The sequence below is a fragment of the Theobroma umbraticum genome, unplaced genomic scaffold (genome assembly GCF_002168275.2).
Source record: "Theobroma umbraticum cultivar Fairchild unplaced genomic scaffold, ASM216827v3 scaffold_51.0, whole genome shotgun sequence".
Lineage (NCBI taxonomy): Eukaryota > Viridiplantae > Streptophyta > Magnoliopsida > Malvales > Malvaceae > Theobroma > Theobroma umbraticum.
This window is the reverse complement of record NW_018397260.1, coordinates 3,128,753-3,152,607: the sequence shown is the minus strand read 5'-3', so window position 1 is coordinate 3,152,607 and position 23,855 is coordinate 3,128,753. Positions and strand designations below refer to the sequence as shown.

The 23,855-nt window shown below is 35.2% G+C and overlaps 3 protein-coding genes and 1 pseudogene across 5 annotated transcripts; 2 read left to right on the top strand and 2 right to left on the bottom strand.

The window, feature by feature from the left end:
- The first annotated feature begins 2,456 nt into the window (after positions 1 to 2,456).
- Positions 2,457 to 6,107, top strand: SCL1 (SCARECROW-like 1). The gene is made up of 3 exons (XM_089783507.1): positions 2,457 to 2,988; positions 4,096 to 4,405; positions 4,504 to 6,107. Exons 1-3 carry the CDS (start codon positions 2,980 to 2,982, stop codon positions 5,895 to 5,897), a joined length of 1,713 nt encoding a protein of 570 aa, XP_089639633.1. The 5' UTR covers positions 2,457 to 2,979; the 3' UTR covers positions 5,898 to 6,107.
- Positions 6,108 to 6,629: 522 nt separating this feature from the next.
- On the bottom strand, positions 6,630 to 12,794 carry LOC110417344 (Polynucleotidyl transferase, ribonuclease H-like superfamily protein). Of its 3 annotated transcripts, XM_021429650.2 has the most exons (15): positions 12,663 to 12,794; positions 12,499 to 12,555; positions 12,333 to 12,398; positions 12,087 to 12,220; positions 11,881 to 11,990; positions 11,016 to 11,135; positions 10,835 to 10,905; positions 9,762 to 9,821; positions 9,224 to 9,279; positions 8,750 to 8,810; positions 8,359 to 8,626; positions 8,062 to 8,118; positions 7,937 to 7,977; positions 7,561 to 7,856; positions 6,630 to 6,975 (listed from the first exon to the last, which is right to left on the bottom strand). In XM_021429650.2, the coding sequence occupies exons 1-15, from the start codon at positions 12,753 to 12,755 to the stop codon at positions 6,852 to 6,854; spliced, it is 1,614 nt and encodes a 537-aa protein (XP_021285325.1). In that variant the 5' UTR covers positions 12,756 to 12,794; the 3' UTR covers positions 6,630 to 6,851. The 3 variants fall into 3 exon arrangements, with proteins under 3 accessions (XP_021285325.1, XP_021285324.1, XP_021285326.1); XM_021429649.2 differs by having other exon boundaries at positions 7,937 to 8,118; XM_021429651.2 differs by lacking the exon at positions 7,937 to 7,977 and having other exon boundaries at positions 8,062 to 8,081.
- Positions 12,795 to 12,879: 85 nt separating this feature from the next.
- On the top strand, positions 12,880 to 15,798 carry LOC110417345 (sequence-specific DNA binding transcription factor). Its single transcript, XM_021429655.2, has 5 exons — positions 12,880 to 13,172; positions 13,266 to 13,395; positions 13,494 to 13,694; positions 14,048 to 14,215; positions 15,073 to 15,798. Exons 1-5 carry the CDS (start codon positions 13,039 to 13,041, stop codon positions 15,544 to 15,546), a joined length of 1,107 nt encoding a protein of 368 aa, XP_021285330.1. The 5' UTR covers positions 12,880 to 13,038; the 3' UTR covers positions 15,547 to 15,798.
- A 945-nt stretch (positions 15,799 to 16,743) lies between these two features.
- LOC110416438 (mitogen-activated protein kinase kinase kinase 3-like) lies at positions 16,744 to 22,898 on the bottom strand (annotated as a pseudogene).
- Between the last annotated feature and the right edge of the window lie 957 nt (positions 22,899 to 23,855).

Sequence of the window (23,855 nt, the reverse complement as noted above, 5' to 3'; positions counted from 1 at the left end):
AAAGCATGATGATTATGTGTGTCGATTGTACCATTTTCCCATAATCAGCACCGTACAATTGTCCTCATTGTCGATGAATTTCCACCTGGCCTTGAAGACTGCTCTTTTCACATTCTGTCAGAGAAAGGAGCAAAGCTAACATCATTGACAATGTCAAAATGATGCAAAAATTGTATGAAAAATGCTATCTATTTTCAGAGGTGGAACTAGAACATTTTTAAAGAGGTCAAATAGAATAAGATATTAAATAGTTAAAGAAAATTTTATATATAATTTTATTTTTATTCATTTAAAATATTAAATAAAATTTATAAAATATTGAATATATAAAAACATACACATGAACTATAATGATGATGTCATGTATATAAATATATATAAATATAATTGAACAGAACTATGAAAGGGATCCCTTTCACTTTTTGTAAGCAAGAATGGAAGAGAAAATAATTTTTAAATTCAAATAAATTGACTTTTTATTTTGTGTGTTTTACACGAAATAGTTAACTTCCATAGGAAGCTCTCTTTTTATTTTTTATTTATCTCTTAAATTATTAATTAATATATTAAGTTATCGAGTTGAATTATTGAGATATAATATATTATGATAGGTTATTGGGTTAGACTATTAAGATATAATATATTATTATAAAGTTAAATTTATATTAAAATTTAGTGAGTTTGAGTTAGGAGACTTATTTTTTTTAAAACAAAATTTGATAGGCTTAATATATTAAGTTAAAATTTATTTGATGGGTTTAACTAGCAATATGCTGAACATAATGATTTTAATTTCATTAAATGATTTGAGGAATAAAAAAAATTATTAAATAAAAAAATTATTCTGAAGATCATTAAAAATATATATAATATATAAAATTATATTGAAAGAAATAAAATCATTTCGTTTTGTCAATTTGTATGCATATTCTTGTTATTTAAAGTTTGCACCATACATACCAGAATGTGTTTGTTATTTTGAATAAAAAATAATATATTAACGAAATTTTAAATAATAGTACAATATTGTAATTTATATTTGAGAATTATATAATAATTTATTAATTTTTAAAAATTAAAATTATAAAAAATAAATTCACATAATAAAAAAAAAAGATACATGGTAAGTAAAAGATAGAATCATATATGACATAATAATAATAATAATAAAAAAATACCCTTACCCCATAAGTTTTGATAGAAATTATATGAAAGTTTATTAGTTTTCGAAATAAACATTTAGTCTCGAGAGTACAAACATCATAAATAGAAATTATAAAAAAATTAAAATATTCTTTTTTTCTTTATTAAAATAAAAAATTATAATTATATTTTTTTTAAAAAATAAAAAATAGGTCAAGAAAGGGGAACATTGGCTAGTGCTCTCTAGAGGAGGGAAGCATCGGTGCGATTTTAAGGAGCCCCAGATTGGTCTCTCTGGGGGAGCTCTAGTGATGGGAATTTTTTTTAATTAATTAAAAAAAGAAATAATAAAATTATTTTTTATTATTGTCATGTCAACAAGTTGATAAAAATATTAACAGTTAACTAACGGATGAATCAAAGTGTCTAGCAAAAATTATTATTTTTGCGTTGAGTGTTCATTTTGAAAACTAATGGATATCGGTGTAATTTCGATCAAAATTTATGAGGTAAGATGATTTTATTTTTTAAAAAAAATATGATTGATGGTTCATAGAAATTTGTGAAAGAAAATCTATAAAAATTTAAAATATACGAGTAAATAGAATACAAATAAAAAAATAACTAAACAAAAATAAAGTATAAATTGAAAAAGAATAAAAAAATTTTAAAATTAAGTCAGACATATGGAATTATTTTATTATTTTTTATTTATATTAATTATTAAATAAAAAATTATTTTGAAGATCATTAAGAGAATTTATAAAAAAATTTAAAAATTTTAAATAATATGAAAAAAAATTTTAAGAATTTTAATCCTTGTCTATATAAAACTATTGAAATAAAGACATAGTAGAATAAAAGAGTGAAATTTGGTGTATTGGATATGTATAGGATGAGATGAATATTAAGAAATTGACTTGGAATAAGATGTGAAGGTTTAATTTGCAGAAACTGAAGTCAATGTAATTCAATTCTAACATATAAAAAGGTTTTAACATGATGGGGTTCTCTTTTATAATTCAATAGGACAGTGTAGATATTTGAAATTTGTTACACGGTGAGGATTGAATGATTAGAGAACCAAGGATGGTGCTATTGGACCACACCGTGGGGGGAGAGCATGACATAATTCTGTCAAACAGCTTCTCCCGGTCAGACAAGTTGGTATAAACATGCAGACTAAGACAAACGCAAAAGAAAGAAAGCAGGAAACTGCTGAGAGATAGAAAAGTCTTGTGATAAACTGAGGAAGTTTCTGTCTTGAGAAAGAAAAAACGTTTGAGGTGAGTTTCCCACTACCTTTCTTTTATCCATGCCTTTACTTTAGATTCCTGAAGATTGGATTTTCAATTGTCTGTCTGGTCGTTTTGTTATTGCAACTGGGGTCATGGAATATTGATCTGTTCAGATTCTTCTATATGGAAGCTAAAAATCCTTGCAACTTACCATTAAAGTATACTATAATTATTTCCCTATCTGGGTGTTGTCTGTTTTATTTATTTATTTATTGTTTATTTGTTTATTCTTTTTTCTTACAAGTTTGGTTTTGTTTCTACTTCTTTGTTGGGGTTTGTTATGTGGTTTGCTGCTTTTCAATCATACCTAACCTCATAATCTAAAGTTTTCTTCTCTAATATAAAGTTTATAACAATAAAGGAGGTATATTTGCTTTTGGGTTGGTATTTAATTGCTTGAATACAAGGTCAAACCCGTTGTTTTCTTCTCCCTTCAAACACAATTCTGAGTCTCATCTTTATCTCCGGATATCTGCTCAATTGCAGGATTTGACCGTAGAAATTATGATCTTTGCTGTTTCCTCTTGAGGTCTTTCTCATGTATCAGGTACAGGGGAAAGCCTTGTAGTTTTGATCTTCATTTCATTTTCGTTTTCTTCCTTTTCAATTTTAGATGATGTTTAAGCCTTGCAGTGATGCGAGTAACTTGTTTTCAATTGTTCAAGTACGAGGATCGTAATCTCAGAATTGAATGTTTAGCTGTCTCCTGCATGTTGCCTATTGTTCTTATCTTGCCTACTGTGATAAGAAACAGTCTTTTCGTTTTCCTTCAAAATCAGATTTTCTCGAAACCTGGAATTTGGTCCCTGTCAGCAACTATTTGGTAGACTTGTTTGCTAATATCATTTTTGGTTATGTTCCTCTTGGGATATATGATTGTACGGAAGAAAGTGTTCTTTGCTAAGGGATCTCTACTGAAGCACTGCTAATTGCGTTCTGTAGGTGATCTACCTTCTCTGTTATGTATATGTTAATGATGACACCAAATACCTTCTCTGTTATGTATATGTTAATGATGACACCAAATCGTGGGAAAAATATTCTCTTAATTAGTTATCTCAGTCTATGGCGTCTTTGTTAAGATGTTTCTGGTACTTGAATGCAGAAATTACATTGTTAGATATAATTACAATGAGAAAAGAAAACCCCCAACATAAGTTGAATTTCTGGGCTCTTTCACCTTCCCCGACTTCTGCTTTGTTGACCAGTGTCTATGCTTGATAACTGGGAAAAGTAGAATGGTTCCGACATAATTGGTTGGACCATATTGCTTTACCTTTAACCATCCCCACTTGTGATCTTCTGGATCGAACTTCAACTATAGGATGATCAGAGATAAACAGTATACTATAGCTGCAAGGTGCCTTCCTTTTTTCTTTCAAAAAGTAATAGGTGATGCGGTCCATTTCTTACATAGACCAGCTTTTTTTCCAGGCAACCTGTCTTACCTTACTGCCCAAGTGCCCATGGTGATTCAGTTAGTTCAGATTAAGATTATCTTCTGTTAGTCATAAGCTATTTAAGTTCATAACCAGTTTTTCTTTAAGGGGCATTCTTTCATTTCATGTCTTACACCAATGTGCCTATTAGGTTCTTACCACTAAGAATCTGCGATAAACAACTGTTTAACTTCTATTTACAATTTGTTACACAGGATTCATTTTATAATACGACCATCCAGAGAGTTGAAACCATGTCTTTAGTAAGGTCTGCAGAACCAGCTACTGCAGCGTATAGAAATACCAAGCTCTATTCACTACAGGGCAGTGACAGTTCTGGCTTGTCTGCTCAAATGTTTGGCTCTCATAAGCATAAGCCCGTATACATTACTGATTCTTACAGCAGCGAGAGCTATGAGAAGTACTTCCTTGACTCTCCTACAGAAGAGCTTATACAACCATCTAGTTCTGGCATTTCGGGAAGTTCATTTCGCCCAAAAGATGTCTCTTCTTTTCAGCTACGAGGTAGTTCAGTTTTCTCCGTAATTGATCAAAAACCATTAAACTCTTCTAATTTATTAATTTGGTGCCCTGATAACTATCAATCCAATATTTTTTATCAGATTACTTGGAAATCCAAAGCCCAGAAACATTAGACTCTGATACAGATAAGATGAAACTGAAGCTTCAAGAACTGGAGAGAGCTCTGCTTGCTGATAACGATGTTGATGAAGATGATGACATGTTTGGCACTGGTATAAGCATGGAAATAGATGGTGAATGGTCTGATCCTATCAGGACAGAATCGCTCCATGACTCACCCAAGGAATCGTCATCCTCAGATTCTAATCTCAGTAGCTTCAGCAGCAACAAAGAGGTATCACATGTTTCATCTCGATCTCCTAAGCAAATGCTTATCGAGTGTGCTGCTGTACTCTCAGAAGGCAACATCGAAGAAGCTTCAGCCATAATAAATGATCTTCGCCAGAAGGTCTCAATTCAAGGAGATCCTCCTCAGAGAATTGCGGCCTACATGGTTGAAGGTCTTGTAGCTCGCATGGCTGAATCTGGAAAATATCTTTATAAAGCTTTAAGATGCAAAGAGCCCCCTTCTTCTGATAGGCTTGCAGCCATGCAAATCCTCTTTGAGGTGTGCCCTTGTTTTAAATTTGGATTTATGGCAGCAAATGGTGCAATTATAGAGGCATTTAAAGATGAAAAGAGGGTACATATAATAGATTTTGACATAAGTCAAGGTAGTCAATATATTACACTGATTCAAACAATTGCTAAGCGGCCTGGTAAGCCACCTCACTTGAGGTTAACTGGTGTTGATGACCCTGAGTCAGTACAACGTCTTAATGGAGGTCTTGCAATTGTTGGGCTAAGACTTGAGAAGCTAGCAGAAGCACTTGATGTGCCATTTGAGTTTCAAGCGGTTGCCTCAAGGACTTCACTTGTTACTCCATCTATGCTGGATTGCCGGCCAGGTGAAGCACTTATAGTGAACTTTGCATTTCAACTCCACCACATGCCCGATGAGAGTGTTTCAACCATAAATCAGCGAGACCAGCTTCTGCGGATGGTTAAGAGCTTGAATCCAAAACTTGTTACTGTCGTTGAGCAAGATGTGAACACAAACACATCACCTTTTTTCCCAAGGTTCGTGGAAGCCTATAGTTACTACTCTGCTGTCTTTGAGTCTCTGGATGCGACACTTCCAAGGGAGAGTCAGGACAGGATGAATGTTGAAAGGCAGTGCCTGGCGCGGGATATAGTGAACATTGTTGCATGTGAGGGAGAGGAAAGAATAGAGCGATATGAGGTTGCAGGAAAGTGGAGGGCAAGGATGATGATGGCTGGCTTCACTTCTTGTCCAATGAGTCCAAATGTGATTGATATGATTCGGAAGCTTATCAGGGAGTATTGTGACAGGTACAAGCTGAAAGAGGATTTAGGTGCACTTCATTTTGGTTGGGAAGACAAAAGCTTGATTGTTGCTTCAGCTTGGAGGTAGAATAATGAGGTTAATGTTACCTTTCCGGTATCTGGCTTTAATTCAGTTATGTGTGGTCATTGTAACTATAGTTTTGCGTGGGATCCAGATGCACACTAATGGAAAAAGACTTTTCGTGTTTGTTTAAGCTAATGTAAAATCTAAGGTATGAGTAGGGGACTGCTAATTATCTAACTTTTTTCTTAATATTATATGTTTGCCTTTGCTTTACATATTTGAAATATTTCTTTTCGAGCTCAACAAATTGTTAATTAAGTGTCAATGCGTTGCACTTGAACCCTCTGCATTTAGTAAGTAAATGCCTGGCCCTAAACTCTCAAGGTTAGGAGCCCACTTCTTTTTCTTTATAATGTTTGCTTTATATATGTTCAACCAAACTTGAAATAACTTAGAATCTAATTTGATTTGATTTTATCAGAATCAATAATTCGTATCCAAAAGATACCTTGTGAGTAAAAGTTGGTAAATTCTTATACTATTTATTTAAAGCCAAAGACAGTAGTTAATTTTGAAACTTGAGAAGAAAATGCTGCAAGAGGCCTTGAATATTCAATTTCTAGCCAATTTTTTCTAAAGCCAAATCAAAACGTATTAAAACAAACCCTGAATTCAAAATGTTATTTACAAATATTTTGTTGTTGATGCTTCAAGAGACCATTAATTTTCAGCAAGTCTCCAATGCATAAAAAAAGTGAAACAAGGAAAATAAAAATAAAATATTGCACTGCACCCTTGATAAACACTAGCACTATAGAAGTTTCATCATAAATTATAAAATTTTCCCAGCATCCAAAGAATAAGAATAACCTTTACCATTTTTCTTTTGTCATCGGAAGGACGGGATACCAGCATCCAAGGAATAATTGTCATTGTAAAAATTGCAGTATCCTGAAAATTTACATGAGCATTCCTCTTTTCTCTTCAAAAATGCAAGACACCTTAACAGTGGTACACCTAATGCTTCATGCCAACAAAACACAAAGCTACTTCAGCTTGGGCCTGCAGCTCTTCTAAGACCTTTACAAGTTTCTCACGGGAAACCGTTGTTTCACTTTGCTCTGTAAGCATTTTCCTCAATCTTCATCCATGCACATGAAAAAACAAGGAAAGATTGTGTTATAATAAAATATGCAATAGGAATTAGAGGAGGAAAAAGAAAAAGTGTTTGACATGGAAGGAACTCATAATTATCCCTGAGCTTTACACATAATTGCCCCAATATGCTCAATCAATAACGATGCAAATATGGTAACTAAAAAGTTGCCAGCAAATGAAGCTGGCTCTAGCATATACAACAAAAGCCATGAGCTCTAACATCCACCTATCAGAACATGGTGTCACAACTTCCCATATTTACCTGCCTAGCTATTGAGCTGTTTTACTTAAATTCAGCATTACTCAGACTCTTAATTTTTGCTGATGTATCCTTCTCACTTCGCAGACATTTCGGACACTTCAAGTGAGGGCATAACCACCACATACAAGTAAAGAGTATGACTGTCCAAATATAAAGAACTCACAAAAAATTGAATGAACTGTATCAGAAACATACTCATGCCCCATACTTGTACTTTACTCCAAGCAAGATATGGTAATTTCATTTCAGTTAAGAGACAAACAAATAAACATGGCATACTATGAGTGACAGGTAGAGAAACCCTACCTATGAACAATGGCTATGTCCCCATGTCCTGTGCAAATTATAAACATGGAGTTAGTTGGTAATGCAGTGTGGAGACTATGAACCCTAGCATTAATGCGAGTTAAAATTTCCTTCAGCTCAGTTGAAACATTGTTTTTGATTCCTTTCCAATTGGCAGGTTTCTGATCACATGTAACCAACGATATCATTTCTGCAAGTTTTCCATTCAACTTTACATCATCCTCAGCTTGTTTTCTGAAATAGGAATTCAATTCTGAAAAGTGGGTCCAGACAAAGTGTACATGATCATTCTTGACCTACCACAACAAATAAATGCAAGAAGTTGTAAGCAAGCCAGTATAGAAGGTAAATCTCTAAAATGAATGATGCAGTCTACCTCTTTTCTAGCCTTTAAAAGAGCTTCATCATCGGAGCACACTGGAATCACATGGGATGACTCAGAAGCATATCGCTTCACTATGGAAATATCATCAATGAAAGATGAAGTCTTGCCACACTCACCCAAAAGAGTAAGGAGCTTTCTGCGCATAAATGACGGTGGCGAACCAAAATCAGGTCCTAAAACGAGAAGCAAAGACATACGTAAAAATTTAAATATAAATTTCCAAATGAAGAAACAAAACTACACATATTTCATATGATACATCTCCTAGACTGTAAGGTATATTTGAGTTTCTAGATGTAAAAGACTAGAATCAATGTACAATTTTCTTGATGCCACATCCATAAGACTCTAGCTAAATCTCAAAATTTATCTACTGATGATTAAATGTGAACACGTAGGAAAGAATCACTTACCATTTCTAATCTTTAACAGAGCCAGTTCCATAGCAGCTCTTGCATCTTCAATACTATCATGTCCATTCCCCGATTGCTGTATCTCGCTAGAAAGAAATCTCTTGGCAAGAACTCGAAGAGCAGTTTTGTAAGATCCACCACGAGGGTGTTTGTATAATACAGAGGTATCAATTACCAAATCATGAGAAATCTTCAAAGCTAATAAGTCATTTTCCAAGGAGTGCCCAATTAGGATGGTATCTTTGTAAACCAGCTTTAGAAAATCTTCCTGAAGATGGGAAGCAACTGTAAATAGTTCATATAAGACTATTGTTTAATGGGAAATCATATGAGAATAGTGAAGTAAAATATACTGTCATTGATTGGTGACAGTAAACAAAGGGTAATGAACCTGAACATCTTGAAGACTTGTAGTCACTTCACTCAGTATCTCGTATGTGATTCCGCTATACCTGCTTAAGCAATAAAGACCATTATCAAATGAACTAATGATTGGGAATAACAAAGTGTTGTGTCTGTGTGTAGAGAGAGAGAGAGAGAGAGAGAGATCTCAGAGGTGGATGACCAGAGATACCAAATCTGTCAATACAGATTTGAACAAACACTTTGGCACATGGGAATTGAATTGGGAAAAATTTTCAGAAAAGAAACTTCAGAATAAGCTGATCAACCATTTCTATGCCAGTCACATAACATTAAAGAGAAAGTAGACGAAAGGAAAGATGATCTTTATGTATCTGGAAAAAAAAAATACCTACACTTCAACCCCTTTTTCAGGATTACAGCTTCTCAGCTATGACTGCACTGCAGTTAAAAAAAATGAAAAATTCCACTAGGGCCTAACTACATTCCAAATAACATTTACCTTGTGTTGTAATCAGTGATAGGGTTGGATGGTTTAACCAATTTATCTAGTACAACCTGTCAAAAAATTGCATCACAGGATTAGTGGAGCAAATAATCAGGTAGTTAGACATAATCAATTTTACAAGTACAACATCCCATTAAAGAATTTATTTACCTAGGATAAGGATAAACCTAATAATGTTCTAAATTCTAGGATCAAGATAGAAGCATAAAAATTTGAACCAACAACATGATGCAGCAACAAGAAAGATGATTTACTCTATTTTTTTCTGCCCTTTTTACGGCGATGAGTAAAAAATTGTAAAAATAGTTCTTTGAAAAGACATATAAGGTGTGAGCTTTATTTTGATGCATTAAATGTCAAGTATAGGCCACTAGCAAAATTATCTGAATGAAATTAAAATAAATTAAATCTACAAACATAACATGCATATAATAAGACTGTAATATGATAAAATAGTTACTGTAAACTGAAATGGTAAACAAAAAGAAAAATGAAAAAAAAAAAGAAAGAGAAAAGAATTAGTTTAACATGCCTGTCCTTTAATATCAACCAGGGTCACTCGTGTAAGCTCGAAACCCTCACTTGTTATACACTAGCACATGAAAGCAAGAGAAAATGAGAAGAAATATACAAGCCCATGATGAGGTAAGCATACAAATTAACTACATATATGCAAGAAAATTTAAAAGCATGCCCCAAAGCAAAGAAGCAAAATCTTTGCAGAGTAAATGAGAAACTTTTTTCTCAAACAAGCCTATTGGTAGAGAACATGATGCAAGAATATATAGACTACGTCCAAACCACAGGTGGGACTGGAGATAGATCAGCCTACCAAGCCAATTACATGGCAATTCTAGAAGGCAAAGCACTAACGCTTGTATGTTCAATCTTCTCACCAACTAAAACAGTAACAAATTTGCGGAAAGCAGAAAAGAGAAAGCAGAAAAACTAACATAGAGCATGAATAGAAGCTACCAGAGAAGGCTCTATCTCAAGCAAAACCTTCAAACCAGTGGACTACTCATAACCAAAAATTAATGCCCTGATCTAATTTTATATTTTTATACATTATTTGGACTTTATTTTAATTCAAACAATGAGGTCATCCACACTGCTAGAGACACAAAATGAAAGGAGAGCAATAAGTCCGGTGCCGATTTGTACCACCTTGAAAGCCAACATTGTAAAAACCATCAACTAACTTTACTCATTGACTTGGCTTGAATTTTGTTATCCGGTGACAAAAAAAAAAAAACACAATTGTTTACAATGAACTGGTTAAGTAAAGGACTACTGTGTCAGCCAATGTGAAATAAAAATGCTATTACAGACTTTTTTCTTTTAAAAAGTTAGCATGGCCTAAAAATGAAAAGTGAAAAATAATTATCACATGTTCAATGAAGAGAAACAAAGCAAGGAAGATTTTGGTAGAGACTAGCTCTTGCAAGAAAGGTACACTACTAACTTTAACTTATTCAGAGGAAAGCAACATTTTGTCACTTTACAGTCTTCAAACTTATAATTCACATGATTTTATCACATTCATCAATAAACAGCAAAAATGTCATTATTTTCATTCATAACTGACTTGTAGGTAGGATTTACCATTTCACAGTCAAGTGCCAATATTTTATAAGGAGAGGATCCAGCAGGAGCAGGAAGAGTAGAAACAAAACCTGCATGGAACAAATCCAATAATAAACCAAGGACATTTGAACAATGAAGAAACAAGACCAATATGCAAACAAAATTTTATGTGAAAATCAGAGAAGAACATTATTCTGACCTGGTTTATTAAGGCAATATCCATTGTCTTCTAGTTCCTTTGCTGTGAGTGTGTAATATGTAATGGGGAAAGGAAGATCTTTCAAGAGTTCTGTGGAGTCCATTTCAGAGATGGATCTTTCTGCATAAAGATGTCATTTTATTATCAAGAAATTATATGTTGGTAGAGATCCCCAAATAAGTTAGAATATTATTACACATAACATTTGGGATGTTCTGATGCTGAAAACAATGAAAAAGGTTTTGTCAAGAGGCAGACTACACTTTGCAACATCATAGCAATTGTCTCATCCTTTACCTAAAACTCTTTTAACAATCAAAGACATAACAAAAGTTAAATTTTTATGATGATGTGTGAGATATTATTATGATAAAAATGCAAAAATTTATAAAGAACCATGTGTAAGAAACTGGCACCAGAAAGTTTTAGCTATTCTATAGCTGAATAGAATTGTCCATGAATTTACACATCTAGTTATTTGATTTGTTTTCTTCTTGCAGAAAAGTTATCTGTCAATTTTTTTAAATGATTCGTGATTTTATACATCAACTGATGAGATGGCATTTTGAGTATAGGTGCAGCCAAACTACTGATTGATTGTCACCAAATAAGAGGATTACTGCCCAACCTAGAGTGAGCAGTAAAGAACTGAAACACCACTATCAACAAGCGAGGAACAGCTTGTTAGGACACCCTGATGAATACATGGGCTCATAGTGCCCCAGGCTTAGATTTTCTACTCACACAAGTTGGACTAGCACTGTTCTAGTGAAAACCTATTAACCATGTAGAGCACCTGATTCCACATATAAATAAGAAATTCATGCAAGCATAGAAGTGGACTGCACAAAGATAGGTGGTCAACCTTGTTCAGCAGACTGGCTTGTGTCCCTCACTGGATCAATTAGGTTTCTCTTTCTCTTCACCTTGCACGTTAGCAGTGCATCTATTGTCTGCATCCCATCTGATACACAGCTATAATGAACAACAGAAATCATAAGTATAACACATTGCAAATGGCACTAAACCTATCCTAATAGAAAACAAATTGGAAACAAAATCATTACCAACCTAAGAGCTAAAAGTGCCCTTGGATTGCCACAACTCTTTTTAAAACCAGAAAGTGTCTTGGATTGCGCTAAGTACAAAGCTGCATCCAGGCCAGGGACATAAAGCATGACAACTTTTGGAATCAGTGGCTTATTCTGCAAAACATATAAAACCCCATTTTTTATAACCTTCAGTAATGAAGCTTTTTGTTCCACACGTCCATCAGGAAACCAAGTAAATCGTAATAAATAACTTTATATTCTTTACCTTAATAAAAATCCAGGAAGGCATGAATCCTTCAGCAAGAACCCAGGTAACAAGTCCTTGAACGTCCTGGTATCAAAAGAAAAATACCCAGATATTAACTATGTTTATTACATTGTCAGTAGTTTGATTGATTGCAAAAGATTAAAAGGAGCATACAGAAGCTTACTTGCAAATTCAAAGTAGAGTTAGTTTCAGGAGTCTTGAAAACAATTTCTGCTTTTGCCTGCAAAGGGTAGGCTTTAGGGTTCATTTATTTCTCCTCTATATTAAGAAAAAACCCCCCAATAAATTAAATACAGAAAACTTGAAAGCAAGAGAAAAAGAGAGTACTTGAGGTCCATAAACATCATAGAAATTAGAGCTCTCATTATTTTCCTCCTCTGAGCTTGCTGCCCCTTCACTCTTTTCCTTTAAAGATGCCATCTTTAAAAAGAACTCCAATTCCGTCTCTGAATTTTTTATGGGAACCCAAAAAACAAAAAGGAATTTCGCCTAGGAGAGAAAGAGAGAACCAAGAAAAGTTTGGGCAATTCGGCAGAAAAGAACTGGAGAAGTAGTCTGAAATATACTAAGTTATGGCACTGGGCTGAACCGGGTTTGATGACCAGCCGTTCTAAGGTACGAAAACGGTGCGTTTTCAGCTCTTTAAGTAAAACCTGGAATATGTGGGGGCGAAGGCACGAGTAAAAGAAGCGGCGAGACAAAAATGTCGAAAACGCTGGTGCAGCCGATAGGGCAAAAGCGGCTGACGAACGTCGCCGTCGTGCGTTTGAAGAAACACGGCTTGCGATTCGAGATCGCCTGCTACAAAAACAAAGTCCTCTCCTGGCGTTCCCGCGTGTAAGTTAACGAACTTCTTTATATAATTTCTTTAAAATTTTAAAGTTTTTCCTGAAATTAATTAATTTATGGAAAAAAAAATCCGCCAAACAGAGAGAAGGATTTGGACGAAGTGTTACAGTCCCACACAGTTTACTCAAACGTTTCGAAAGGAGTACTTGCTAAGACCAAAGATTTGGTTGCTGCTTTTGGGACTGATGATCAGACTAACATTTGTTTAGAGGTAATTCAATTTTCAATTTCAAAGGTAATTTTGCATTTCTTTTGGAAATGCCTTTTATTTTTTGGATTGGATTTTTCTTTTTTCTTTTTTTTTTTTAGATTTTGGAGAAAGGGGAGCTACAAATTGCTGGGAAGGAAAGGGAATCTCAATTTTCTAGTCAGTTTCGGGATATCGCAACGATTGTTATGCAAAAGACTATCAACCCTGAAACTCAACGCCCTTATACTATTAGTATGATTGAGAGACTAATGCACGAAATTCATTTTTCTGTTGATCCCCATAGTAGCTCCAAGAAGCAGGTCTTTTTCTTCCTTTTTATATATATATATATATATATATATATATTTTGCCTTTTCTCGTTAAAGTATTTAGCTGTTTATTCTGCCAAAAGAACTGATGAGCCTTCTGATATGTAATGCAATTTTCATGTCATATTGAAACATGCATGTTTAATTTATCAAGCATTAACTGTGTTAAGTTTACTTTTCTTTGATTAAACGCAAATTTTCCAACATTTTGTCCATATTTAGATGAGTGAAGTGATGGCTGGTTTGCAATTAGTCATTTTGCAGCAGTATTATTATGTTGAAATTTGTGTATCTTTATGCTGGCTTTGTGTTGTCTTCGTGGCTTAAGGCTTTATATTTTGCAGGCACTAGAGGTTATTCGTGAGCTTCAGAAGAACTTCCCTATAAAACGGTCTCCCATGAGATTACGAATCACTGTTCCTGGACAAAATTTTCATTCTCTGTCTGAGAAGCTCGATGAATGGAGTGCTACCGTTGTTTCAAAAGATGAGTCTGGAAGTCAGCTATCAATTGTAAGTCCTGAGTACTTGCTGCATCCTCAATTTCCATGGGGAGAAGCGTTTTGACTCTTCATTTAGTCATTTTATTTTTTTCTCATAACTCTAGTTTTAAGTCTACTGCAACTTTAGCATTACTTGCTGGAATATTGAATCTGCTTGCTTCACACGGTTAGTTCTTCAATCATCACTGTATGTGAGTTATGTGAATGTGCTAACTTAATCCATCAAAAAATGTTCTTCGGACTGCCAGCAAGATTCGCTTTGAAGCTGAAATTGTTGGCTAACCAGGAAGTCAGGAACCATTCTATGAGGATACTTGAATGGTGTTGCAATTTTTGTTTATTGAGGTTTTTGTAGATTGTAATAACTACACGTGTGAAGCAAAACAAGGGGAAGATGTATATCCATACATAAAGTGTAAACCTTGTCAAGTAGGTAGAAACTCGTGTCCTTTTATAGAATTTTAGTTCTCATGAATATAATGTCTTTTAATTGCTTCATGTCTTCTTGCACCAGTAACTTTCTCTTATTCCACTGGGCTTAAAACTCATCCACAACTTTTATGCTGGCAGTGGTGTATAAGTTTAGATGTGCACTTCGCTGATCAGTTTTATTGAGAAAGTTGTGGAATCATTATGGGCTACATATCTAAGAGATTTTTGTGATTACCATCCTGTAAATTTATGTGTCAACTACTTCTGTTTTGTTTACTGCTTTTTACATTTGAAACTACCCCAGCATACTTAAGGTTGCTGCACTATTAAATTAGCTTTGCTGAGTGACCAAGCTGTACAATTGGTGGTTGATATCTCTTGAACTGTGTCCTATCTTTTTCAAGTGCTCAAGCTTCCTGTTTGATCCTTGTGCAGATTTGTGAAATGGAACCAGGAATTTTTCGAGAATGTGATGCACTTGTGAGGAATTCACAGGGTAGATTGGAAATACTTGCAGTGTCTGTGCATGCTGAGGGGGATACCCAGGTCGATCATTATGATGATGAAGATATAGCGTCACATTTACCGAAGGAATCTGCTGATTCAGCACCATCAAATTTACCCCAGAAATCTATTGATTCGGTGCTCCAACTAAGTGAGAAAATGCAAAAACAGACCATCTCTTCAGGAAATGGGGATGCTGAGGGGGAGGTAAAGCAACACAAGTGCAGCACATGCAATCTGTTTGTAGGGGATTCCAAACAATACAGGGATCACTTTAAGAGTGAGTGGCACAAGCATAATTTGAAACGCAAAACCAGGCAACTCCCTCCTCTTACTGCAGAAGAGTGCTTAGCTGATATGGAAATGAGTGACTCAACATCCGATTTGCAGGATTATTCATTTTGACTTGTGGCTTAAAACTTATGTGGGCGCATATACCTTGTGTTTTTTTGTTTACACTTTTTAGCTGTGTCAATCATCTGGACAGGAACTCACCTGTAAAATTTACTCATGCAAAGTTTTAGTCAATTGTAGTGCAATGCGGTCAGAAAAGTCACCTGTCTCTGGACTTTGTGTATGTTGGTGCATTCTTAAATGATGTTGGTGGACTCCCTCGTTGCCTCTCTCACTTTAAAAGCAATGCCTTTTATTCTTCTATTTATGTCTGTATAGCGCTCATCTAAATCTCTTTTCTCTATAGGAAAAACCGTCTCTTATTGCGTTGTTTGCTTGATACGTTGGAATAGCTCTTCAAAGATTTCAATCTCTTAAAAGAGGACATCAATCCGAAAAATCTAGGTATCATCCAGGGTTTTACAGCAAACTCTAAACTGCGCTTTCGTTCAGTGGTCCCTTCTCCTATTTCATAAAAAGCTAAGTCAAGCAAAGTTATTCCCAAGTAGGGTTGTCTCAAGTGGAGTCCCCAAATGCTAGAACTTGACTCTTTTAGCTAATTCCAACAAGTAAACTATTTGAAGTCGATAATAACTCCAAAGTTATTATATCTCGAGTTGCATGAATTCCTGTTGGTAAAAATTAAGGCAAGATAAAGAAAGAAAGAATTAAAAAAGGAGATTCCATCAACAGACCCACCATCTCCTGAAATGTTCAAATAATCTAATCTACCAGACAAATTTACATCTTCAAAATTGACATTCTGGAACAATTGCCAAATTGAGCATGCTGATTTCCATCTCTGAGAACTTCTAAGATAGTCTCCTTTTAGTTGCTGCCTTATAGTCTGAAGTTTCTCAGAGATCTTGTTCAGTGGTCAAGACTGCACCCAGGATGAATTGCCAAAGCATCACTCGTTCTGTAGCCGTGTAATGCCTAAATCTTCTTCTTTTTCCTTTGCACATGAAATTTTCGCACAGCTTCAAGCTGTTTCGGTGATGATGACATGAGTGCACTTTATTTACATGCCAAGATGCTGAGGAATAGATTTCCATCCATAAACAAACTCGGGCAACAAACTGGGTGTACTTTCTATATTTGTTTCTGATATCTAGTTCATTTACAAATTTCACAAGTTCGTTTTTAGTGAGGGGTCTAAGAGGAGTGCTACGTTGATGGTGCTTTCCAAGGATCAGCTAATGAAGCTAACTAAAAAGTTGGTTGATAAGAAGAATGAAGATAGCTTCCACAAGCTGATTTACACTGTTCAACTGAGTTCGAACAAGGTGACTCAGGTATAGAAGTAATTGATATTTTTTTTTTGAATAGCAAAGGTATCAAGTTTATTCATAGTGCATGGACATGAACCCCTCCTTCCTTACACATTAAAGCAGAAAACCTTGGTTCATATATCAGTCCATTTTATCTAATATATGTTTCCAAAAACCTCCTCAAAAGATCAAAGAAAAACATCTACTGTACACATCACCAATCCAAAAAAACAAAAGCAACCCCAAAGAAAGTCTCAATCAAACAAACCGAGGGTTAACCATAGTTGAACCTCACTTCCACAATCAAGATTACAAAGGAATTAGTACCTTCTCAATATCTCACTTTGAAGATGGATGGCAGCTTTGGCAAGTGAATCGGCTTCTTGGTTAGCCTCTCTCGGTGAATATCTGATTTCCCATTCTGTACATAACTCCTTAAACCTTTCAATCTGATTCATCCAAAATCTTAGTCTCCAAGGCGCACTCGCAGGATCTTTAATCCATCTAACAATATTGCACGCGTCACTTTCATCAACAAGGAATGGTTATCTTTCCATCTCGATGCTGAGAAGATCAAGAAAGCCTCCTTCACAGCAAGAACTTCCGCAGTAGTAGAGTTGGCAATACCAATCGGTTTGGAGAAGGTAATTAACGCCTTTCCCTTCTCATTCCTCAAAATACCCCCAATTCCAGCAGGTCCCGGACATCCTTGAGCCGCTCCATCCACATTAAACTTCAGTTGCCCTAGCTTTGGTTTTTCCCATGTAGCACCTTTTCTCTCTTTTGTTTTCTTTTTACCACCACATCCAACTTCAGGAAACATGAAAGTAGTCAAAACAGAAGGATACTCATTAGGCCATTTAGCATTAGCCCAAGAGGCCACTCTTATCTTTGAGATCTCCCAACATTGTGTACTATCCCAATCTTTACCATTGAAAACAACATCATTCCGGCATTTCCAAATTGTCAAACAACCGCAAAATGCTCATTCGCCATATTCCTCTCATCTGCCTTTCCAGATAATAGTTATTCAGAATCAAAAACAGTTTAACATTACCGGAAACATCCACTGATAGCCAAATAATTCACACCACCTAACCCACACCTTCCATGTTTCAGAGCAGAAAATAACAGTGATTGACAGATTCACTTTCTTTTTATTAACAAAGCACAAGTACTTTGATTATCCTGAATCAGTCCCTACTTACCAGTTCTTCCTTCACTCCAACTTTTCCATGAAGCAATTGCCACACAAATGCCTCAATTCTATGTGGTGCAAGGCTGGCCCCACATTCTTCATATCTTGTCTCTCATGTCAGTGGGCTCATCCATTTTTTGCAAAAAGATTTTGAATGTACAGACCATTGGCCTCACCTTCCACACCATATCATCTTTTAGTGTTTTGCTAATCTGGACATCAATGAGACCAGGATGAGATTATGAGATGTTTACACTTACCATGAGCTCTTTAAAAGTTTTGTTCTGCTGCTTGGTTGTATCCTGTGTCGATATGCTTGTTCTATCGGAGTAAAGGTCTGAAGCTGAAGCCGCCGGCTTGAGAAAGCACAAGAGAACAACAGTAAGAAAGATCACCATTTGCAATATGTAAATTTGATATATAAAGAATACGGAAATAACTACTGTCAGGACTCATACTTGTCCAACAAGTCAGAAAGATTTTGTGATTAAATGGGGTGGGGGTAAGGACAATAGGAAGAAGTTTGAGATCCATTCATTGGCTTGAAGATGACATTGATATATTAATTAAGTAACGTTCGAGTTTCCTTCTCTTGCTATACAATCTTTAATGTGGTTACGAAATGAGGTAGGAGTAGATGAAGAAAAAGTTGCAGCTAGAATTAAGAACATAGATTGTATAGCAGATTTAAGTTATAAAATATGGTTTATAGAAGGGAAAAGAAGGAAACACATATTGAAATAGCCAAGGAGTTCATGGATTATGTCTATCCTGATTGGCATAACAAGTCAAGAAACAATCAAAAATTTGACATAGCCTTTCTTCTTATAATGTGTTATATATATATATATATATATGTTCAAGTATACACAGCCACTAATGCACATGTTAGGGAACCTATAGTAAAATGAAAAAGGAATTCTAAATGATGCCTGCGCATCCTCAGAAGTTATATCGTATATTTTCTTCCACGTAAGCTAGTCAATGCTTCATCAACCAAATTGATTTTTGCTGCTTCTACCAAAGACTGTTCTTGGATAAAGGGATGCTGTAGTAGCTGTACTGCTGTAAGGCGAGCAATTGGATCCCTTTGCAAGCAAAGTTTTATAAAACTCTGTGCATCCGCTGAAAGGTTATCAGGGATTTCAGGAAAATCCTTGCTGTTTGCAATCTTAAATATAGCTGCTACCTGCTTACGATGCGAAACAAAATTAGGTAGGAAAACAAAGCTGACACTATGAAAGATCAGTTGTAGACTTATGAGATATCATACCCCCTCATACTGGCTCCAGGGAGGTTTTGATGTTGCCATCTCAAGAATTGTACACCCTAAGCTCCAAATGTCAACAGCTAGGCTATAGCCACTAGCATTCATTATAACCTGGCAAGACCGATGGATGTTAGGCTAATCCATCAGAGCTTAAATTAACCAACAGAGAAGAAAATAAACAGACAAAAAGAGAATACAATAGATGTGGGACATGTACCTCTGGTGCCATCCAATGTGGACCTATTTTAAAAGAAAGCACTGAAGAACACGATGTCATCTGGGTTTAGAAGACAAATTTATCAGATACATCTTCCCCTTAGTAAACAAGACATTAATAGAAAATGAATTGAGTATAAATAAAATTCATACATGTTTAACCATGCCAGAGTCAACAAGCTTAATTTCACCATTAGAATCTACTAGTATGTTCGCGCCTTTGATGTCCCTGGCAGGTTAAATAGATTTCTTTTGAGTTCCTTGATGTTGTTGATGGGTGAAATACACCTCTTCATAAGAATTTTATTGACCTATGGTAACAATTAAATACCTGTGTGCTGTATTTCTTCCATGTAAGTAAGCTAGCCCGCAAAGTATCTGCCTCTTGTGAGCTCGAATAACAGGTTCCTTGAATGAGCCATATTCACCAAGCAATTTCCGGATTGAACCTCATGAAACGTATTCCACATACACTGAAAGCTTTTCTGTTCCCTGCATCAATTAAAATTGGATCATTTCAAGTTACTCATGAATATATGTACTTTTTTCTCAATATATCACTTTCCTGCATTTGAGGAATAACAGAATTTGTTTTGTCCTATTTTATCCTTGTTATGAAGAATAACATGCATCCGTCTCCAAGTTAGATCAAAACTTCTAAATAAGTTGGATTAGTAGATGCTCTAATGCTCCTACTCAAGTTCATTTATCAGCTTTATCCAGGACTAACTAATATATAGGTGGTCGAACAACATTAGCTTGAGCAGCTTCTAATTGCTTTATTACAAAAAGAAAGAAGGGTTTATTCTTCAAGATACTTGCTGAAGCTACATTTAAATTTAACAAAACACAATATTCTAACACTGTTTTATAGATTGTAGGTAATAAAACATAAAGGACGATGTATAAATGGAGATCATACAGGAAGAAGGAAGGATTTACAAGCCTACCAATTCACTCCCATAATATTGGACAATGTTTGGATGTGACAACTTACTAAGCAATGTTATCTCCTGTTTACATGAGAAGAAAAGATTACAATCAATTGCCTCAAATATTGCCATGTAACTATAAAATAAATATATATAAATAGATGTTTAAGACTGTGTAGTGTCATGAAGAGTGTGTGCATTCATGATTCATCTGTGCTGTGTAATTGATGATGATTGAGATTATTTATTAATTAAGCAGTGAAATTTTGTGAACATTGTTCAGAAGAGAGTATGTAGATGCTATGTGTGGAGAAAATCAAACGAACCTGGTTCAGTTGTTTGAGACATTCTTTTGAGATTTGATCATCAATAATGAGCTTAACTTCCTTGACTGCACACAATTTTCCATTTTCACTGTCAGCATTAGTATACGGCAAATATTAGTATAGCTTCTTCCTTATTCTTACAAACTTTTTGCACATATGAAAGGGCATTGAAATATAACAATTTAGAAAAGGTTAGATTACCTATTAAATCCAACATAAACATGTCCAAATGTCCCTTTTCCTAGAAGCTTTCCCTTCTTCCATTTAGATGGAGAATTCTTTGAAGGTCTAGTAGGGGAGCCAGGAGGCAGGGGAAGAGGATGACATGGATACTTCTTCGTTGGGGACTCTAAACTGGCATCCCATGGTGACAGACATTGGGGTAATAGTTGCAAATACGAAGCTTTTGATCCAGAATAAGAGCTTTTCGACTATAAGTGGCTGTTATGTTCTTCAAATACTCTGCAATTGCAATGTAGCATTTTGTCATCATGGAAGCCGGTGGTTCAGTAAATCAAACATTTCGGATTGCAGTCTACTTTTCTCAATAAAATCAAGTTGGTGTTTCAACAGGCACACTGTTGTTGCAACTCAACCAAGATTGCCTTTTTTAAAAAGGGCTGCAAGTAACCTACTTAAATGGATGCAACAACCTCAGGGTGAAACAGATAACGTGTAAGCCCCTTCTTGGCTACTGATGAGTATAAGCCTTTAAGCACTAAGCTTCCTCTTAATTTGCAATTTTTTTTATCACATTAACATAAGAAGTTTTGAAAATGACAACTAACACGTTTCTGCAGCTAGCTTCTCGAATGTTAGATGTGAAGTTTGGCAATAGTAGCCATTTTTTTTTCTTTGTAGTAGTTTACTAGGATAAAAGTGTGTAAATTTTGGTATTAAGAGAAAACACCAAGCCTATTATTTTTAAGAATGAGGTTGAATTAGTTCCATTATACTTATCTTCCATTTAATTATTGAGGCCATACTGAATCCAGATTTGTTCAAATATTTGTTGAAATCTAAATCCACGCTCCAGATTTTCCCACAATTTTCAGTCCCAGGAATTGAAATCAGGTGGAATCCACACTTGGACCTCAAAACATGGAAGGATGGATTTGTGCTTAATTGAATCAAAAGAAATGTTAAAGATGATACAAGAAAACTTGCGAAGTTCTGCTTAAATCAAACCAGTATTGGCTGGAAATTTAGGGGACGAAGCAACAAAAAATTTGTATCCAAAATTCATTCTCCTTCTCACTTTCTTATTTCCCTTTAACAATAAAAGGAAAAGAAGTGAATAACATGTACTCACTGCTTTACATCCTAAAATGTTGACATATCTTTATGACCAAACTCCAAAAGAGAACAGAAGATCAAACAACTTGCAAACCAAACTTTTAAAAGACTTGACAACATAAGCCACACTCCTGAAGGAACTTAAAGCTCCATGAATGTCAGCGTTATCATCATCATCGTCAGGAGACTCATATGAGCATGAACTTGAAAGTGACCCTTTCTGAGCCAAAACTTGAAACCCTTTGATTGGACTCCATTGATGACCTGCGTGAAGCTGATGGATGCGGCAAAAGATAGGCTTTTTTCGTAATAGTTCTACTTCCTAAATCTGAATCACAATCCCAAAACACTGAAGATCCATGAAAGGAGATTGGATAAGCTTCATTGTCATAGCTGTTTCTTGGAGATTTGCGAGTGAGTGGGGCAGCTTCATAGAAGCCTTGTGGCTTCTCTATGTTATATTTATTGTTCTTTCTTGTTATTGAAGCTTTCTTCTTGCTGCTGTCTTCCACATAAAAGGTTTGGTTACTTTGTTGTGTGGCACCCTACTATTCTTGCAGAATTTATAGCCGGACAATTAAAAAATAGAGTTTCAGGGGAGTCGATGACTATTCATAGCTATTACCATGACACCAAAGAAGAGTCCGACCCAATGCTTTATTTCTGTCCTAGTTGATCCTGATTCGACATTAGAAGTATATGATCTTTTTTCCTTTTGGAAGATACAGGAGCGAAACAATCAACCTATTGGTGAGAGTTCCTTGTTTTTCTTACCAAGAAGGCAATGGAAATATTTATCAGAAGAATGTTCAAAGAAGAGAAAAGGAACTTTAGAGTGAACTTCTGCTTGTCCATCTTCTCATTTATAGGACCATTAACATTTATGTGATACGGCGTACATGCTGTGCATACACGGGTGTGTGTCTGCCAGTCGATGATAGGGAGTTAGAAAGAGAGAAGGGTCCTTCTAATATGACTAGTTGGCCAACAGGTTGCTTGGAACGGTTAAAAGCTTTTTCCTTATTTTGGTTTTTTAAGAAATGAAAGAAATATTACTTCGAAGCAACTACTCATGTAAGCACATACCTAAGCATCCATACTTAAAAGTCTTTATTATATGCATCAGCTTCTAGACTCTCCAAGGCCTCTTTTTTAGAGTTCATAAGAGTAGCAAAAGATTTTAGCATATCTGTATGCACACAGATATACATCTAAGATAGGTTGCTTATTAAGAATCTATGATAAAAAACTTCGCCAGACAAAGATTTGGTAAGCTAGGAACAGCTTACCAAATCTGTACGGTCTTTAGTTACTAAATGAAAAACTTTGATTGTTGGACTGTGACATGTTTATAAATTTATGGTTCCAAAACAAATCGATAGACATATTACATTTGCATTGTAGATTCACTTCAACACAAGAAATTTCGAACTAGATCAAGTGATCATTTGCTCATCTTCACAGCCCTGTCCCTATACACAAAGTAAACAGTATTCTTTTTACTACTGAAGATCTTGCACTCCGTCATATTCACCTTATCTAAAGAGCCTTTTGATTTTGAGGTCTTCTCTGTTTTGCCACATTTGACTTATGTGCAACCTCCCGATGTAGTTGATTGCTTTCAGTCCATTAAGAAGAAAGGATGTAATCTGAGTATAGATTTGGAAAATTCAAACAACTCGCACAAGCCACTGAAGCATAAGTTATGAGCAACTGGCTTTCAACTGCCACCCAGGTGGACAAGGCAACGGATAATTATTTTTTTTTTTGAAAGATGGTTTTTATTAATGATGAGCTGGAATGCCGTGGGGA

Excerpts from the sequence above, each read along its gene's own strand:
- LOC110417345 (XM_021429655.2), top strand. The coding sequence starts at position 13,039 with ATGTCGAAAACGCTGGTGCAGCCGATAGGGCAAAAGCGGCTGACGAAC. Across the intron at positions 13,396-13,493 it reads AGACTAACATTTGTTTAGAG|ATTTTGGAGAAAGGGGAGCT; the intron begins GTAATTCAATTT and ends TTTTTTTTTTAG. Across the intron at positions 13,695-14,047 it reads ATAGTAGCTCCAAGAAGCAG|GCACTAGAGGTTATTCGTGA; the intron begins GTCTTTTTCTTC and ends TATATTTTGCAG.
- SCL1 (XM_089783507.1), top strand. Across the intron at positions 4,406-4,503 it reads CTCTTCTTTTCAGCTACGAG|ATTACTTGGAAATCCAAAGC; the intron begins GTAGTTCAGTTT and ends ATTTTTTATCAG.
- LOC110417344 (XM_021429649.2), bottom strand. The coding sequence starts at position 12,755 with ATGGCATCTTTAAAGGAAAAGAGTGAAGGGGCAGCAAGCTCAGAGGAG. Across the intron at positions 9,280-9,761 it reads TGGTTGATATTAAAGGACAG|GTTGTACTAGATAAATTGGT; the intron begins GCATGTTAAACT and ends ATTTTTTGACAG. Across the intron at positions 8,811-9,223 it reads ATCACTGATTACAACACAAG|GTATAGCGGAATCACATACG; the intron begins GTAAATGTTATT and ends TTGCTTAAGCAG.